Here is a 17,885-nt window from a genome sequence, read left to right as displayed (position 1 = left end):
TTATGTGCATTGTACGTTTTCAGCTCATTTGCCTTAGTCTCAAGAAACGTGGCATGGAAGACTGAGGATGTACGATCATGGCCCAGCATTCCTAGTACTGCAGAGCAGCAGGAGGAGCCCAGGGCTGGGAAACGGAAGAGCCCACATTTTACCCCTGGCTCTGCCACTTACCAGCCAGGCAAGGAGGCATCTTCTCTGAGGCATGGCAGAGAGCAAGTGTGGCCCAGACCATGACCTGGCGCGTGGCCTCCTAGAGCTCTTTCCTGGTTTGAAAACTGAGGCTTTTCAAAATTCACAGCCATAAAACCGATGACTGAAAGAAATCATACGCGGCTGTCCGTATGTAAAGTAGGTAACAGCTGCATCTGCCCTGCCTTGAGGTCTGCAGTACCTGGAAGTTTCCTGTCCTCCCCTCAGCATGGGGAGGGGTCCTAGGACTTTGAGGAGCTCAGTGGGAAACCCCTGGTCTGGGCCCCAACTCTAAGGTGTCATGGACATCTCAGCATCTTACAAGCATTAACCAGTTTTACAAAAGACCAATCATTTTGAAAAAAATCTTTCAGAATAACACCTATAAATTGATAAAAATGCAAAACATTTATCATATGTAAATCTAAGTGACAAGCACAGGTAATTTAAACTTTAAAACAACCCAAAAGTAATACACGTGTAACTATGCATACAGACATACATATAAATCTGGACACAGTCCCTGGACACAGCAATTCTGCTGCATATAATTTATTTTACATCCTCAGAATTTATTTATTTCATCGTATTTTGTTTACATCACCCAATTCTCCCTGATGTTGGAAGCATAGTCTCAAATTATGCCTATTATGGGAAGGCATCAGATGTAAGTCGACATTTACACAATACTTCTGCTAAATAAAACTTCTAAATATTTTTCTCAAAACCATCATTAGTTTCTCTTGCAAAGGCAAATCATAGATCATTCAGGTGACGAGAGAGAGCTAAGAAATATACGTGCCAAGGAAAAGTTAATGTGAAGAATATTGAAATGTCAAGATAGAGGGACACTGAGCTCTCGTGCCCATCCTCTGGTGGGTCACCTGGCTCAGCTGAGTGGGATCTTCGTGGAGAGCAGAGACTTCTCAGGAACGGAGGAGCATTAACATGCGCTTGAAGCACCCAAACTCTGGCCACCATCACCACTCCCACAGAACCTCCGAACTGCACCAGGGGGTGCTGACCCAGCCGGCAGATTGTCACATAGCACGGCCTCTCTTGACTCTAACTCATCTATTTTTACGGTTCCCTTTCAAAGCCCACTTTTTTCCCAAATACTCTGGGAGTGAAGCTTGAACAGAAATGAGTTCATTCATTAATTCAGAAAATATTTATTGGGTGCCTCCCAAAAGCCAGGCACATGCTAGGCACTGGGGCTAGAGTCGTACACACAGGAGAGAAAAACCCCTGCCTCCAAGGCTTGCGTCCCAGTGTAGGAACTCAGCCAGCAGAAGCCATGGGAGTAATAGTCAGCCTGGCAGAAGGGTTGTGAAGGAAACCAGGCAGAAGCAGGGTCTGGGGCGGAGAAGGGGGGCAGTGCCCGAGGGCTGAGGGGAAGTTTTACAACCTGATTTAAGGTTGTCAGGGAAGTGTGCTGCAGGCAGAGGGAACTGCAAGTGTGAAAGCCCTGAGGTGAGTTCAAGGAGCCAGCACAGTGGAAAGAGAGCACAAAGGGAGGGCGGGGGGCAGGGGAAGGGGTTCAGGAGGTGCCAGTCACCCAGAGGGCAGGAGCTTGTGGCCCACATCCTTTAAGACGTTATGAGATTGGGAGACATTGGCCGGTGCTCAGCAGAGGAATGACGGACGTGCTCTGATGATGCTTGAGAAGCATCACTCTGGCTGCTGAACTGAGAACAGAGTTAGGGGACAAGAAGTAGAGTCAGGAGGCTATCAAAAGGACCAGGTGAGATGGCTAGAGGCTTGGGTCAGAGGAACCACTGGAGGTGACGCAACATGGCCAGGTTCTGGAACAATCTGGAAGGTAGAACTGACAGAGTTTGCTAACAGAAAGTAAAAAAAAAAAAAAAAGGTCAACAAGTATGCTGAGGTTTTTGGCCCTAGCAACTGAGGAAAAGAACTCCACCCAACGGAAACATTGGGTGAAAAAATCAAAAGTTGCTTTCTGACATGCTGTGTTAGGAGGCAGGTTTGACATCTAAGAGGAGATGTGGAGACAGCCACTGCATATACAAGCCTGATGTTTGGGGAGGGCTGGTCGGGAAAGGACCTTTGGAAGTCGCTGGGATATAAGCAGCATTTATCAGACTATAAAAGGATCTGGACAAGATTGCCAGCACGTGAGCACAGAGAGTGAAGAGACCATGTCTGGAGACCAAGACTGGGGCCATCTAACACGTGGAGGAATCAGGAATAGAGACAGAGATGGTGCGGCCAAAGATGTGGAGGAGCCCCAGGGAGAGCGGGCCGTGGAAGCGGAGAGAAAAGGGACTCAGGAGGGGTTGTCTGTGTTGATGCCAAACGTGGACCAAGGGAGGTGAGGAGGAAGAGTTCAGCTGTGTGCAGCACCTGGGGTGTTGGTTGGAGTCTTGTCTGATGCCCAGGGAGGGTTCAGGAGGGGTGGTTGACTCAGGCCACGTTCTTTATTTTCTATTTTGTGATAGGACTCAGGGACACAAGGGCTTTTCCTTGTTCCCTTACATTCCCCCTGTCTACTCAGTCCTTAGAAGTCTGTGACCCCTGGGAGACACAGCCCCCTCCAGCTTCCCCCTCACTCACTGCCTCTAAGGACAGGCGCACAGACCCCACTGGTCATTGAATATGACTGCGGGAAAACAGAAGGAAAAGTATGGTGAGGAACACAGGCAGTTCACCTGAAGGTGGGTGGATGTCCTGGTTCTGTCCCAGGTCTCCAGTCCGTGTGTCTGTTTCTAATAATGCACATAGAAGTCCCTGTGACCTTCACTCTCTACTCTTCATTCTTGAGTGTGGAGCTCTCCCCATTGTCCTCAATTCTCCCACCTGAACATTTCACAGGCCCCGAATTCCCCTTCTTCTATGGAGGCCCCTCTTCCTGGTGTGCAGGTGCACAGATACATCCAGCTCAAAACGATAGGTTCGAATGAGGACTGAACTCCTTTCTGAGAATGTTAATAAAACCCATCACACTGGGGCTCTGCCCGTAGAGCATTCCCTCATGGAAATGAACCTCTAGTTCATAAGTTGTAACTATATGCAAATTAAATTTAATTCTACGCATTTATAATATTCTCACTATGGATTTTATTGTTAAATTTAACAACATAATAATTTAGACATATAAGGGGTTGTAGAGAAGGAAAGCGCACTCCTCTCCAGTAGCAAGGACACTGGAAGGAAAGTTCCAGCTTCTGTCATCACAGGCACACTGGGCTCCATGCAAAAAGTGTCAAGAACAAAAGTTGAGACTGACATCCATTAGGGTCTACTTTGGGGACAGGGTAAGACCATCATGTGGAAGGCAGCCCACATCAGACTCCCTCTTTGGCTAGAATAGCTCTGTAATCACCCAGGAACTGACCATTAAGTGTACTCAGTCTGCTTTGCAGATGCAATGCTGCCATGTGTGCGTCCAAAGGTCTAGATTTGGGGAAGTGGTAGGAAGCCCCCATTTCAAGGTGGAGTTCCAGCCAGATGCTCTAATTCAGCTTATCTTGGAAGGGTTGAGACCCACTGGGTACTTGCTGTCACTTTTTAAATACAATTTCCAATCTTTATTTAGCTCCTTATTGCTATTTTCTACTGTTTAGAACAATGAGTGGATGAGGGCAGGGAACGAACATCCCTGAACTTTCGACATATCCATTCAATCGGTTGAGAATTTCACTTCCAGTGGAATTCCACATTGGCATTGAGACAACTGTATGTTAGAACATTTATCTAGACAGTGAAAAACTAAAGATTCCATTGTGACTTTAGCCTGCCTCTGTGCCGCAAGGGCACTTCCCACCCCACAGCCTGGAAAAGCTTTGTGTGTCTAAAAGCCTCATACTCTTGAGGCCCCGGAACCACAGACCCATCCTAGAAAGCTTTGCATGCTGAGATTAACACCATTCTATTTTTGTCATCAAAGACAGAAACTTCAGCTCTTTGTCAAAGCTGACCTGTTATCAGCCAGAACTGTTGACAACCATATAATAATTTGAACTATAAATAGAGTCTTTGAAGCAGTTGTCTTGAAAGCTGGAGTCTCCTGCCTCTTTCATTATTGTGAACTTCACTCAGCACTCACAAACTGTCTATCACATGTTTGTTTTTTAATGTATCCAAATTTAATTCCTGACAAAGGTCCCCACAACCTGGAAAAAAGAATTTGATGGTCTAAATAAATCGATGTACATATGACAAACTACGGCAGCTGCGGCTGCAAAGACAATTATCTCTGCAGGCCCACAAGCTTCCCATTTACACACACCCCTCCTCCCAGGCCCGATTAAGGATTTGCAGCTCTCACTCCCTCCCCACAGTTTCAGAGGCGAGGCTTCTGCACCCTCATCAAGTTGTAGGAGTTTAGCGTGACTTTCTCTGTTCCCTCTCGGCATCACCCTTCCCTCTGCTTGCTGTGATAACCCAACATTCACTGGACGTATGAGTAGGTGGAGTTATTGTCCCACAAAAGCAATGAAAAATATTCAGACCTGGACCAGAAGAAACATAGGACCTCATTCCACTGTTGGAAAAACATCGCCATTGTCCAGGCTTCCCAAGCAGGTCAGCCAGCATGAGGGCCCAATGGGCCTTCATCCCAGTGCAACGGAGTAGGCCCCAGGTAAAAGTCACATTCTCAAATCCAGCTTCAGTTGGATAGCCTGTGTGGTCACTCATTAGGCACTTGCACAATTAATAAAAAGGAAACTGCCAAACTGGTTCTTACTCAGCTATCAGTTCTTGGTACTTGTCAGCGTGTTCCATTAGTCAGAACCCCTGATGGGTTGGTAAATGTTTAACAACTGGCTCTCTGGGAAAAAATATCTTACTTGTAGCATTTGCCAATTTCCATGGTGTAAATGCTCCCATTGTGGCCTAGTTCAAGCTACTGACGTGACGTCACTGAGCATAGACTTGGGAACAGATGCGCAGCAGCACACTACCATATGGTATTTCCATAGAGACACAGCAGATGTAAATAATCTCAAGAGAAGAGACAATAGTAAAACCTACTAAAATAATTAGGAGGTGATAAGTCTTGAGAATTTATTACTTTTGTTTTAAACGTAATCTATTTAATCATATATTTATAGATTTGATTTTTAGTGATGTCTATGTTTAAACATCAGTTGGAAAAATTCCTGAAAATTTAATAATCAGCTCTCATGAGTCAGTGCTAATCACCCCAGCACACCACTGGGAGAACCCAAGAGGGAGGAAGGGTGGGCACTCATTCTGAGGACCCAGCTTCCCTCGTGACTGTACACAACACACTTGCTTTGGTTTTAAGGACCAAGTCAGCAAGCTAGGATAACAAGACTGCCTTACATGGGCCAATCATAATGAATATGAAATCCCCTGAAACGGCAAAGATGACAAACCTGGTAGCGGTCATGCGCCAAAGTGACTCCTTGTAGAGCAGATAAAATGAGACGCCGTATCCGACCTTGCTTGCAGCTCAGAGAATCACAGAGAATGTCCTTGATGAAGGAAGGGTTTTCTGCCAGAGGAAACACACAGGGAAGTTATCAGTAAACAACCCTGTCCCTAACTAGCTGTTCTCCACGGTCATTTCCGACAGGTTCAAAATGATGCAAATTCATAGATTCCTTAAATCATCAAGATGAACATTCAGAATATGAAGGAAAAGCTGTACCTTTTGAGTTCCAAATGTAATTAATTAACTCCTTTTTCTGGGCCAACTGAACATAGAGAAATTGATACCCCTCCTCCACTTCCTTCACCGGCCCCTCTGACTGTACCCCGTAAGACGGGGTCCCATTCACCTCAGATTGCCCAGGACAGCCTTGGTTTTCACGTGTTGTCCTGGAGCAGTGATAAACAGCGTCCTCTTCATTCCCAGACATGCCGTGCCCCAGTTTGAAAGATGAATTATACACACGGTCATTTTGAGGTCCCACATCCTCACCTCACAGGTCACATCCCAGAATCACCCCTGACTCTCCTCTTCCTCACTCCTCACAGCCCACTGATCCCTCCACCTGCTCAATGACACCTGCCGACAGCTTTGAGTCGGCGTCTCTGCCCAGCACCCACCAGGTCGAGCCCAGGATCTAGCCCAGCTCCTAACAGCTCTGTCCCCCAGCTCACTCCTCCAAATCACCTTCCACTCACAGCCACACTGCTCTTTCTAAAAGGAGATCCTTGGTGATAGGAATCTGCCCACAGGCTTGCATCACATCCAAAGCCTCCATCCCGGCTCCATACTCAGTTCATTCTCCCGTGCTCCTCCCATCTTCCCAAGGCCATCTGCTCCTCCTGCATTGTGGCTGCTTCCTCTCCTGACCCTGCCTGTCAGAACTGGGCCTCAGGACCCCTGCCTCCCTGCAGTGCTGAGCCTGGTCCCTCCTGTTCCCCAGCTGCACGGATCTGCCTGGGCCTCACGGCCTGTGCACAGGTCTCCTGCTGCATGCACACAGTGCAGGCGAAACCATGGGCGGCTGTGTCCACCTCCTGTCTCAGATCATTGCTAGCACCCAGCACACGGCTTTGCACCCAGTAGACGCCTGGTAAACAGGTCCACGTTGTTCCTTACAGAAAACAAAACGTATTTTTATGAGTAACAAAACCTTTTATTGTTTTAATTAGAGAAAAGTTGCAGTTTTATTTCTTACATTATTACATTGTTTCTCAAAAGTTGTTTAAAAAAACTGTTTGGAACTATAAACAGAATACACAGAATATATCCAAAGCCATGTTTTTCAGAAGCATACCATCTGGATGCCTCATTTGTTTATGTTTTCTCATTAATCTTGCTATTCTCTGATTTTGGAAACAGGTATCCTACTGTAAAAAAAAAAAAAAGGTAAAATGTGTCTCAAGTAATCTCTTATTAAAATGTGAAAGGAAAGACGTAAAATACTACAAAACATCACAGCATTTATCTTTGAGGATAAATGTATCCTCTGTTTGGTGGGAAGACAGAGTAACATGTTTAGGAATTATGTTCCCAAAGCTCAAAGAACATAGAACGCACCATTAAAAAGACTCACGTGTGGTATGACTTTAGGCAAGGACTATTGTGACCCCCCGTTTCCAACATGCAAAATGAGAACTTGGACTAGATGAGACTGCAAGCTTAGGTGAGGGATAACGTGGTCACTGGAAGAAGTGCTGGGCTATAAAAGAGCTGGCCTTCATCTGCCCCATGTCTGACAGCCCGCCCTCAAAGGCACCACCTTCAAGGCCAGAAAAAGGCAGGCCATCCTCGGGCCTCTGCCCTTCCACTTTCCTGGGCCCTGAATGTTGCTCTGCACATCAGGCTCCATGCCCTGGCTCCTCGTGCCTGCTATTGTCGCTCTTCTTGGCTTTTGGACATGTTAGACCCCTGCTCTGGATTCCTAGACTCATCCCTCTCTCTGGACCCCTCCACTCTGCTCCCATCAGCTCCCTGGACCGCCCCCAGGATCCTCCACTGGAGAGGGGCTGATTTCTGCACTCTGAGGTGCTGGGCAACTCACTCCCATCCTCTGGGCCTCAATTTGCCAATTTCAGAAACCAGAAGGTCAAGGTAGACCACTACTGAGGTTCCTTCTGGTTCAATGAGCCCATCAAGCTACAGGCTCTGTCCTCACACAGTCATTTCTAACATATGTCAAGTATGAGATCCAGAGGAGAAAAATTACAGCTTTCCTCAATGTATTACCAAACTTAGTTCTGTGACACACAAATAATTACTTGATTTTCAATAGTAATAGTAACAGATCTGACTGCTATTCCCTTTGCCGGATGGAAGAGGAGCCGTTTGCCCATTTTGGCCGGTTCCAGCCAAAATCTTTCTTGGCTGGCATTTATACGTTTTCTGGGCCTGTCACTGCTCTCCTGTTCTGTAGAATGGAGTGGCAGTTTAACAGGAAATTGGAGTAACTGTTTAAATGTTACTGAGTCATGCCTGAGTATGACATGCTTGAGTTTTCTTGAAATGAAATAGAAAAGTCCAAAATTAATTTTCTGTTACTAATGTAATTTCAAGTATGATATTAATTTAGCAGCCATAATACAGAATGGCAAAATAAATATAAATTCAGGTATTAATGGATGTTTAATTCATTTAAAAGCCCTTACATTAGCTGACTGTGAAATGTCAAAGTAATTATGCCTTTGAACATGGCTGGGTTCAGCATGTCAGATAAGCACTCGGGATTCAGCACAAAGTGTGATCCGCATTTTATCCAGCAAGTTTCCACCTGCTGAAAACGTTTGACCATCCTAAGGTGAACTTGGATATGTGATGATTTATATTTGACAGTATTGCTGATGTTCGTAACATCTCTAATTGGAAATAGAAACTTTCTTTAAAAAAAACAAACCTCCATGCCAATGGGTTTCATTTACATCAATGGATGTCTCGCTGCCTCCCTCCATTTTCCATGTTTCTTAGCCTAAAAGATTAATCAATTCTTGGCTTTCAGGAAACTTTTGTATTATGAAAAAGAGGTGAGTGAGCAGATTAGAACTCATCCTGTGTTAGTCCTAAATTACCAATTTTCACCTGTAAACAGCTCTCTCTAAACTGAGAAGTGATTTTCCCATAGGACATCACCCAATTTTAGCTTTTTCCTAATAATTAGTACCAGATTTATCTTGTTTAGTTGAGTTCATTTTAAAAGGTATTTGTCATTCTGGTTCTGCCCAAGGCTCACTTGCCCTTGCCTCCACTCCCAGGCTGGGGCAAGTCCGCTCCCCTGGCTCCCAACCTCTGTGGGAGGCTAATGCCCACTGGTTAACCACCCTGGGTCCCAGTGACCCACCCTGTGATGGTGAATGCGGGCTTGGCTCCACTGTGCCCCACTGGGCAAGCCAGACTCTGCTCTCCCCAGGGTCCTCCCAGCCCCACACACTTGCTCAGTAACATCAAGTGGTCCCAGAGAGCACATATCAGCCACCTTCGGGCATGGATGGCCAAACATTCCCATAAGAATGGCCAGCGTAAAATCCCACAGATTGCGCATACAGGAATCCCAGTGGACAGACACATGAGCACTAAGGGCTTGCATTCACTCATTCATTCATTCATTCATTCAACAAACATCTATCAGCATCTCCTAAACTCTAATCCTTATAAGCTGGTTTTACAATGATCGACAGACAGGCAGTCATGAGGAGACATGCATGTTCACCAGCAGTGCAGTGCACAGCCTAAAGGGCCATTAACAGAGGTCAGGCTGCCACTGCAGGCAGCTTGGGTAGGCCAAGAAAAACTTTCCAGAAGAAATAACACCTAATCTAAGAATCATATTCTAATAAGAATAATCTAATAATAATAATTGTCTGCAAATAAGTCAGGGGAAGGGAGGAGAATGAGCGTGGTATCAGATAAACCCAGGCCGGGGAGGGATGCAGGGTCAGCCATGGTGGGGCTCCATGAAGGGATCTAGGGTTTGGGTCCACTCAGCTGACCTCTGGCTCCTCTCTTTTCCTCTCGGTCTGATCAGACCCATCCTTGGCTTCCCCATCTCTCCTGCCTGCTCTTCCTCTCCTCGGCTCAGATTCCCCTCCTCAGCACCCACTGCCATCAGCATTCTCAAGACCCACAGGCCCTGACAGCCCCTAGAGGGCTCTGTGCAGCCATGTTCAGGAGACTGGGACATAGGACGCAGCAACACGGGTAGACTCAAATTACTTAAGCAGCACTGGTCCAATCCACGGACTCAGAAGTGCTCTGAGACCTCATATTTACATATCTGAGGAAGTTCTCAAATAATCCAGTTACCCCAGAAGGCAGCTTGTGGCACTTGCCTTCAACAACGGCACTGAAATATGTAGTGATGGATTTGACAAGTAGGATCTTAGTAGACAAATTAATTCATTTACAACACAAATATTGAATTACTCATCCTTAGAGACAATGTAGCATATTGTATTTTGGAGACAATTGAAAACGTGACAGATCCTGCTCTCAGTGAAGCTAGAGACTGCTGCAGGAGAAGGGCACCAAAATACTAAAATATAAATGGTAAGAGCCAGGGCTATGGAGCAAGTATCTTGGGAATTCAAGTTCCTGAATGGATCACTCAGCACATATAGGTGGAATGCATCTTCTGTGCCAAGCCCTGGATATGTACAGAGGATTAAGACCCGGATGCTGCCTTCAAAGAATGTTGACTCAATATAGGAAGCCCACCTTGGCTGGAGAAGAGTTGCAGCAATGGGTATGAGGGGGGGGGGGGCGGGGAAGGGCCCTCAGGGCCTGGGAAGCCAGGCTAAGAAGGCTATGCTTTATTCCTAAAGGAAGTCAGGGGTAAGCTACACATCAGGCTGACAGCTGAGCTCTGAAAACTGGCGCAGGGCAATTAGCAGCACGTCTTATGGAAGCAGCCCACCTGCAAAGACGATAAGCCCACGCAGAACCAGCATCTTCACTTTCTGCAGAGCTGCCATGGCTTCCGGGGGCTTCAAAGGCTGCCAGGAAACCTGGCACATTTCAACAACACTTAGAGAAAAAATAGACAAGGCATTAAAGGGCAAAAATCCATGAGCCATGTGCATCACTTCATATTCTTCATCACAAGAATAAGCAGTAACACATGTAAGAACTAGCCTCCCTGCTCAACCATTTCCTCCACGGAAGAACACAGGCAATGGTCTAGACCCGTAGACAACGCTAGGTCTTCTGTTTTAGCTCAAAGCCAATAAATCTGATATTTGCTCTCTCTCCTTGTCTTGGTCTATTCTCTTGAGATGCAAAGGTAAACGATGAAAGAGTGTCAAAAAAGAGAAAGGGGAGATAGCTGACATAGAGAACTGTTATGGTTCACTATTTATGTATGGAGAATTAACTTTAACAGATGGATTAGCATATAAGATTTTTATCTTTAAACAAACTCCTAGAGAGTTGTAGTGTGTGTGCATGTGTGTTGTGTATGTGAGTGTATATGTGTGTATTTGTTGCGTGTGTGTATGTATGTGTGTACATACGTAAATACATGTACATACCTGTATTTGTGTGCATGTGTGTATTGCTCTTTATGGAGTCCACCTGGGAGGTACTGGAGTGAAAGCATCCAGAGCAATCTTTGCATAAACTGCCCTTTCTCTGAGTTATGCCATAATGCTTCTGATGAAAAGGCTCAGTAATTCACAGCTTTACCTCTTTTTTTTTTAACACAAAATGGCTTTTATTCCATTCTTAGATGACTTTATACTCTTTCCATGACTCAAAACCATCCTCAAACATCATAAAAACTGAGCATATAAATAACATGATCTGTGAAGCACTTCTAAAAGAAGAATTAAAATATATACATTTGTTTCTTTTTTTACTGTGAGCCATATCAACTGATTAAGGGTTTAGCTGCCTGAGGAAATTTCCTGAAAAGGAATATCCTTGATAAGGCCTGGAGATTGAGTTAAAAAAAAAAAAAAAAAAGACCACAAGTATCTTGTCTTTGCAACACCTGACTCCTTCGAAATCTCTACATGTTGAATCACCCACTCTTCTGCTGGTGTTGCTGGGACAGACACAGCAACATCACAAGTCTGAGAAAATGCCACACTGTGAGAATGCTCCAGAACACTGTGACAACCTAAGGCATAGCTTCTAGGGACCACAGCAAAGTTTTAATTTTTACGCAATTTAATGTTTTTACAGCATATTATTTTAAATTTACTTTCCCCAGAGGAAGATTGAAACTTTCTGAAAAAATGTCTAAGTTCTGTTCTGCTGTGTTGTTGACATGACATAGAACACAACAGAAGAATCCCGCTTAGGTAAACACACCTGACGGGCTTAGCAGAGCACCTCCCTAGGCAAATGTGAATGTTCCCCAATTAGAATATTGTTTTTCAATTGTTGAGAATGCAACCAGTCCTTCAAGAATGCAATTATCTTATGTTAATATAAAAATTTCAGCTTGGTGGTGCTATGTGTACATATCAGGACAAAAGTAAGTTTAATAAGTAAATGCACATTCAGATTGTGTTGCTGAAATTTTGGAGGTGAGGAAAACTGTGACTTCTTTATAGTTACACCAATTAATTGTAGTTTAAAGAGATTCTGAAATCATTCGATACTTGGGAAGGTAAGACAGAATTATACAAAATCCTCTATTGGCAGCCAGATACCAGAGCAAAGGATTGCTCTAAACTAAACAACAAATAGAATAAGGTTATTATTTTAATTATAATAAAAATGTAGCTGAACTGGAAAATAATTTGGGGGCAGGAAATAGTTATCACTGAATTGTGTTTTAGTGCCATACAGAAATGAACTTGTACATAATTTTTATTTCTGTTCAGAAAAGTAACATGATGGTATGTAGAGTCATTTCGTACTCACCATCAGGTGACATATATTTTGACAAATTGTGGGACTTTAATTATTACCTTTTAGTTGTGCTGAAATGATTGTGGACCTGGGAGCAAAAGAGTCATTATTTTAGAGTCTCTCAGTACAGCCACGGATGGCTACTTCAGGTTCTTGCTTAGTAGATGTGTTTTGTTGAGTATGACATGCAAAGGCCCCAAGTCTTGGTTTCTCAAGCTCTAAAATAAGGAATGTGGTCAAATCAGCGTTTCACAAACTATAGCATGCTTATGGATCACCTGGTGGCCTGGTTAAGTCACAGGCTTTGATTGGGCAGGCCTGGGGCAGGCTAGGGACACAGCCTTCCTAACCAGCTCAGGTGAGGCTGCTGGTTCCCACATCCTCACAGTGTGGAGGGAGGTGCTCAGTAATCCCAAGGGCCTTTCAGGTGAGACACTGAATGTCCCCACCAATCCCATCTCGGGTTGACTTCACGGTCTATTTATCAGTGACCCACACAGTATTGGGAAGGCTTCAGACACAGGGAAAGAACAAATCTAGCAGACCAGCTCCTCTTTTGTTCCCTTACCTATTTCTGTGATGGATTTAGAGAATGCTAAGAGGCTTAAAAGCAGTACTCACTTTGAAACGGAATTTGGTGCCAACTGGAAGTAACACAGATGGTGCATAGATAATGCCTGATGTTGTGCAGATAAAAGAAGGGGCTGCTGAATGACACCCAACCAGGGGGAGGTGACAAAGGGCCCAAAGGGTTCTTTGGGATAAAAAACAATGGATTCATGTCTGGGGCAACCAAGCTTCTCTTTCCTGTACAATTGTAGGTACCGAAGCAGGAGGAAGGAAAAGTGAATTCTGCCCAAATTTGCTCCAGACGTCTGACCTCTGCCACCAGAGAGCCTCAACTCCAAGAACCTTGCAGTAAACCTTCAGAATATATGTGGAACTTTCTACTTTTGGGGTTTTGTTGTTGTTATTGTTCTTATTATTTTAATTTTAAACTAATGTTTTTGCTTAGATATCTGTGGTTATTTTATTATTAATATTTGTCATGTGTTTAACTCATAGAAAAGGCATATAAATGCATATCTAAAGTTTCTATGATTTCAGAATCTTTACCATACCCCCAAAAGGGACCACTGTTATCCTTGTTTTGTACATAAATAAAAGGAAGCTCCGAAAGTTTAAATGACTTGCCTAGATTCAGAAAGTTAGTGGCCAGTAGAGCCAAGACTCACATCAAAGTCAGGATAGTCTGACCTCAAACCCAGGACCAATGAGACTTTCTATTTTGGACATTTTGTATCTTCCCCATTCAAGAAGTTGATGATAAAAGGGTACTGAAAACAAGGAGCGAGAATGGAAGCAAGTTATCACTGAAGTGGAATCAAGTCTCTACTTGTGAATGTAGAGCCTGTGGGTGTTGATCACATCCAGCCAGTTCACACATGATTCGTTTCGAGTCTTGGGGCATGGCACAAATTCCCTCCAAGGAGAACTGAAAAACTCAGATGGAAATTGAGATTGGAGGGAAACAGGGGCTGCTAGGACCACCTCCAGCTCAAATGAAAATTCAGAGCAAAGCGCTAAACTCAAATACAGTATAGCTTAGGATCCGAGGCAATGAGGAGATGAGGCTGGGAGCTCTGAAAGCCAGCATTCAAATCTGAAAGCAGTGTTAGTTCTTTATGCCAAAACACACCTATTTCACTAACCCAGGAAATCCTTCCAAGTTATAAAAATTATTGGATTTAAGGTGCAGCCCTGTAGCAACAGAACTAACAGAAAATAGGTCAGACTCTCTGGCAGATGAGTGAGGATTCAGATGGCAACTCTAATGTCCCTGTGCTACAAAGAGAAAGGTGGGTACAGGAAGGGACCACGGTAACCCAAAGAAAGGACAAATTGGGACAGCTGCAGCACATCTGAGACTCTGCACACCTAGAGGCACAAGTCCTCCAACCCAAGGCAGCAGATGACTTCCAGAGCTTGACGACTGATAGGACTGGAGCTTTTAAGAACAGGGTTCCCTTGACCTACCATTCAAGGATGAGGGGGCAGAGCTTGCAGGTGGATCAACCACATAGAGTTGGGTTGAATCTAAAGAGGAAAGAAGCCAACAGCTGCCTGGACCTTTCCAGTAGTTAGTTACACTGAAAGCACAAATTTCTGTGTGAAGCAAATGGCCTCACATTCTTATCTGCACATCAGATAGTAGGATCCTGGGCCTCCAGAGTTTGTGAACAGAAAAATTATTTACATATCTAGTCTTGGAACAAGTGAATAGAATAGGAGGTTTTTACCTTTGAAAATAAAATGATTTACTTTGGAAAAGTTCAGAATGAATTCAAATAGTATTTGAATGCCAAATAATGAGTCAAATAGTGCAAAGACACTGGACTTGAATCACTCTATGTAAAAGCCAACTTTAGAGTGTCATGAAAGTTGAAGTCAAGAACTACTTACCTGGTTCAATGCAATACCTTCATGGTTCTATTTTATAGTTACTGTGGTGGGGAAAAAACAAAGTGAATTAGGTGTCTCATTACCTTTGATCTGTCAGTGAGAACTTTTGCCAGTATTCAGTCAATGCAATTAATTCTTTCACATATTTCTCAAAATGGGACAATGGTTTGAGGATGTAAGGAAAATCAATCATCTCTTTCTTGATCTTCTCTTCTTTTCCAGACATGATAGTCTCTCCAGTTGCATTATTAAGAATCTCAAAAATGGGCTGAAACAAAGTTCTCATGGAATTTACCCACTGGGAGTTGTTTTGGAGAAGCTCTTTCCTCAAGAGAGCTATCCTACTTAACACAACCTGGATTGCATCTTCAAGTTGTTGATGAGTTATCTTCTGAATCAAAGAGGTGTTGAAAAACAAAGCTTTACTCAAATCACCTCCATAGTCACTTTTCATCCCACTGGAGACCTCTACAACTGTTTTTACAGCTTTCCAAAGATTATCTGGATGGTGAGCAAATGTCAGCAACAAATTAAAAACATTCCAGTCATCCTTCTCTAAGTTGTTCCGAAGAGCTTCTAAGATGAAGTCAATCACAATTCTCAAGTACATCCCTATTTCCGTGCTGTTTTGCAGTAGCATTTCATCCAAAAACAGGATCACTTCATTAGTTCCTTCCCACTTTGTATCTTGAGGGCAACTATGAGTGGAAATTAGATTAGGATGTAAGAGGTCTATCCGGTTGGTGATGTTATTTATAGGAACTAAGCAATCCAGGATTTCTTCCAATAACTTGACAGAATCCGTAGAAAACATGTGAGTCCCGTTGCTAAATGCTACCACAAGATGTTCCACGTCTCTCAAATTGATTTTCACAGAAGTCAAAAATTCAGCAATTTCTTCCAAAATATCAGCAAAGTCCTTGGACTGGTTCACATATGAGAATATGCTAGATGACATGTTGACAATATCAGAGTCTTGTAAAATATTAGGTTTGACCCCAATCATTCCAAAGGCCAACTCAAGAAATGGCATCAATAAGTCATTTCTATTTTCAAATATTAAATAGTCTACTTTTTTCAAAGTAGTTATTTCATTCACAACATTTCGAACACTTTGTTGCAAAATGGAATAAAGAGTGTCAAAGAATTTCATAGTGTCATTGGTATGGGAGATGAAATGAGTTTCAAAAATAGTGGCCATCTTCCTCGAAACTTTCTTGGCTAGCTTAAGGAGTTTCACAGTGGTGTTCACTGACGTGGCAAGGTCTCTCATTTCAGCACTGGCATTCACTAGCATCATCAGAGTATTGGACATTTTCAAGAGGGGTTCTGGAACATGACTTTCTTCATAGGCTCTTGAAATAACATCAAGTAATCTCTTAGTAATTTCTAATGTTGCTCTGTTTCTTAGAGGGAATGAATTATTTATAAAGGAAAGCAAATCGGTTAGATTAGTAAGTATAACTTTTTGGAGTGTAGGATACAAGGTGCGGAAGTCCTTATTAGGAGAGTTTATAAGGGTATCCATAAGACTTGCTATCTCTGTGGAAGTTCCTCTCACAAGGTGAAGAGCTGAGCTAAGATGGTGAGTGAGTTTGAGGAGGTCCTCAGAACTATTCATATGGAAAAGCAACTGATTCACCATAGTGAGAAACTCCCAACTATTTTCAGTCTTATTTTTCGTTGAGATTTCCCCTAGAAGAGCATCAGATAAATCTCGCAAGAACTTCAGTCCTCGATGATTATCAAAATAAAACTCTCCATTGTCTAATATAAATGTGCTTTTGATTAAATGATCTATAGTCTCCTTTAAACTTGAAAAAATGCTCATCAATTTATCTTCTCTCATGGCGGCAACAAATTGATCCAGTTTCAGAATTTCTAGAATTTTATCCTTTGGGACAAAACTGTAAATATATATTTTTAAATTTTATATTGAGCAATGGAAAGAATAAAACATACAGTGAAATTTTAGTTTTATAGTAGCATAATGGGAGGAGGATAATAAAAAACAACATGCTAAAATACATCCCAGATGAAAAGTAATATTCTGTTGCCAAATAATGAAAAGAGTGGAGGAATTTCACATATAATCCCATTATAATTTCTCAAACCTAACAACTTAGAGAGCCAAATACTCTTGCTTTTAGAAGGAAAAGAAATGTGAAGTGAGTAGAAAGTGATTCTCAATGTACGAGGTAATATCTTTCTGAATGTTCAAAGTCCTAATCGCTGAGACACTTCAAGGCACTGTGATGTGCCAGCTTGGCCAGACTGAGTGACAGCCCCAGAATCTGTTTCTTGTATGTCTCTGGTCTGAGTGGGCTACACAGTTGATTCCCTCATGAGAGTGGAGGATGGAAGGAAGTCAGTGCATTTTGTAGTACAAACACTAATCTAGGTGTTGCTGGGAAGGGATTCGCAGATGTGATTAAAGTCTCTAATCTGTTAACTTTAAGCTAGTGAGAAGGAATATTGGCCTGGGTGAGTCTGACTTAATCAGTTGGAAGGCATTTAGAGTGGGTTTAGGACTTCCCTGACCTAGCGATCTCAAACAGCAGCTGGATCAGAAACTGCTTTCCTTCCGCGATCACCCTTCCTGGCTGCCATCGTGGACAAGAAGCTCATGCCCGTGGCTTTCCAGCCTGCTTGTGGGCATCCCTTCCTGATAGCCTGCCCTACTGACTTTGCACTTGCTTAGCCAGCCTCCAAAATAGTGGGAGCCAATTCCTTGTATGAAATCCTTGTCCTGGTTCTCTTTCTGTGGTTGAGCCCTGACTGATACAGACGTCATAGAATAAATTGGAATTTCTCTCCAGTCTTTTCACTGGCAAGCTTCAAAAGAGATGAAAAAAGATATATGAAAAAAAATAATGTGACTTTCAATTTTAATGTTTCCAAATATAAACATCATAGTAGATTAATTGGAATCAAAATATTTAAACTCCTCATTTGTGATTAG

The 17,885-nt window shown here is 43.2% G+C and overlaps 1 protein-coding gene across 1 annotated transcript in view; it reads right to left on the bottom strand.

The window, feature by feature from the left end:
* The window catches only part of ABCA13 (ATP binding cassette subfamily A member 13), a 408,916-nt gene that overhangs the window by 305,914 nt on the left and 85,117 nt on the right, over positions 1-17,885 (bottom strand). Inside the window, exons 18-20 of the mRNA XM_001496546.5 lie at positions 15,007-16,830; positions 10,518-10,627; positions 5,556-5,674 (exon numbers count right to left, since the gene is read on the bottom strand). Of these exons, the coding sequence (XP_001496596.3) occupies positions 5,556-5,674; positions 10,518-10,627; positions 15,007-16,830 (2,053 nt within the window). The remainder of the gene's footprint in view (positions 1-5,555; positions 5,675-10,517; positions 10,628-15,006; positions 16,831-17,885) is intronic.

Source organism: Equus caballus, chromosome 4, assembly GCF_041296265.1.
Source record: "Equus caballus isolate H_3958 breed thoroughbred chromosome 4, TB-T2T, whole genome shotgun sequence".
Lineage (NCBI taxonomy): Eukaryota > Metazoa > Chordata > Mammalia > Perissodactyla > Equidae > Equus > Equus caballus.
This window is presented reverse-complemented; position numbering and strand designations above follow the sequence as displayed.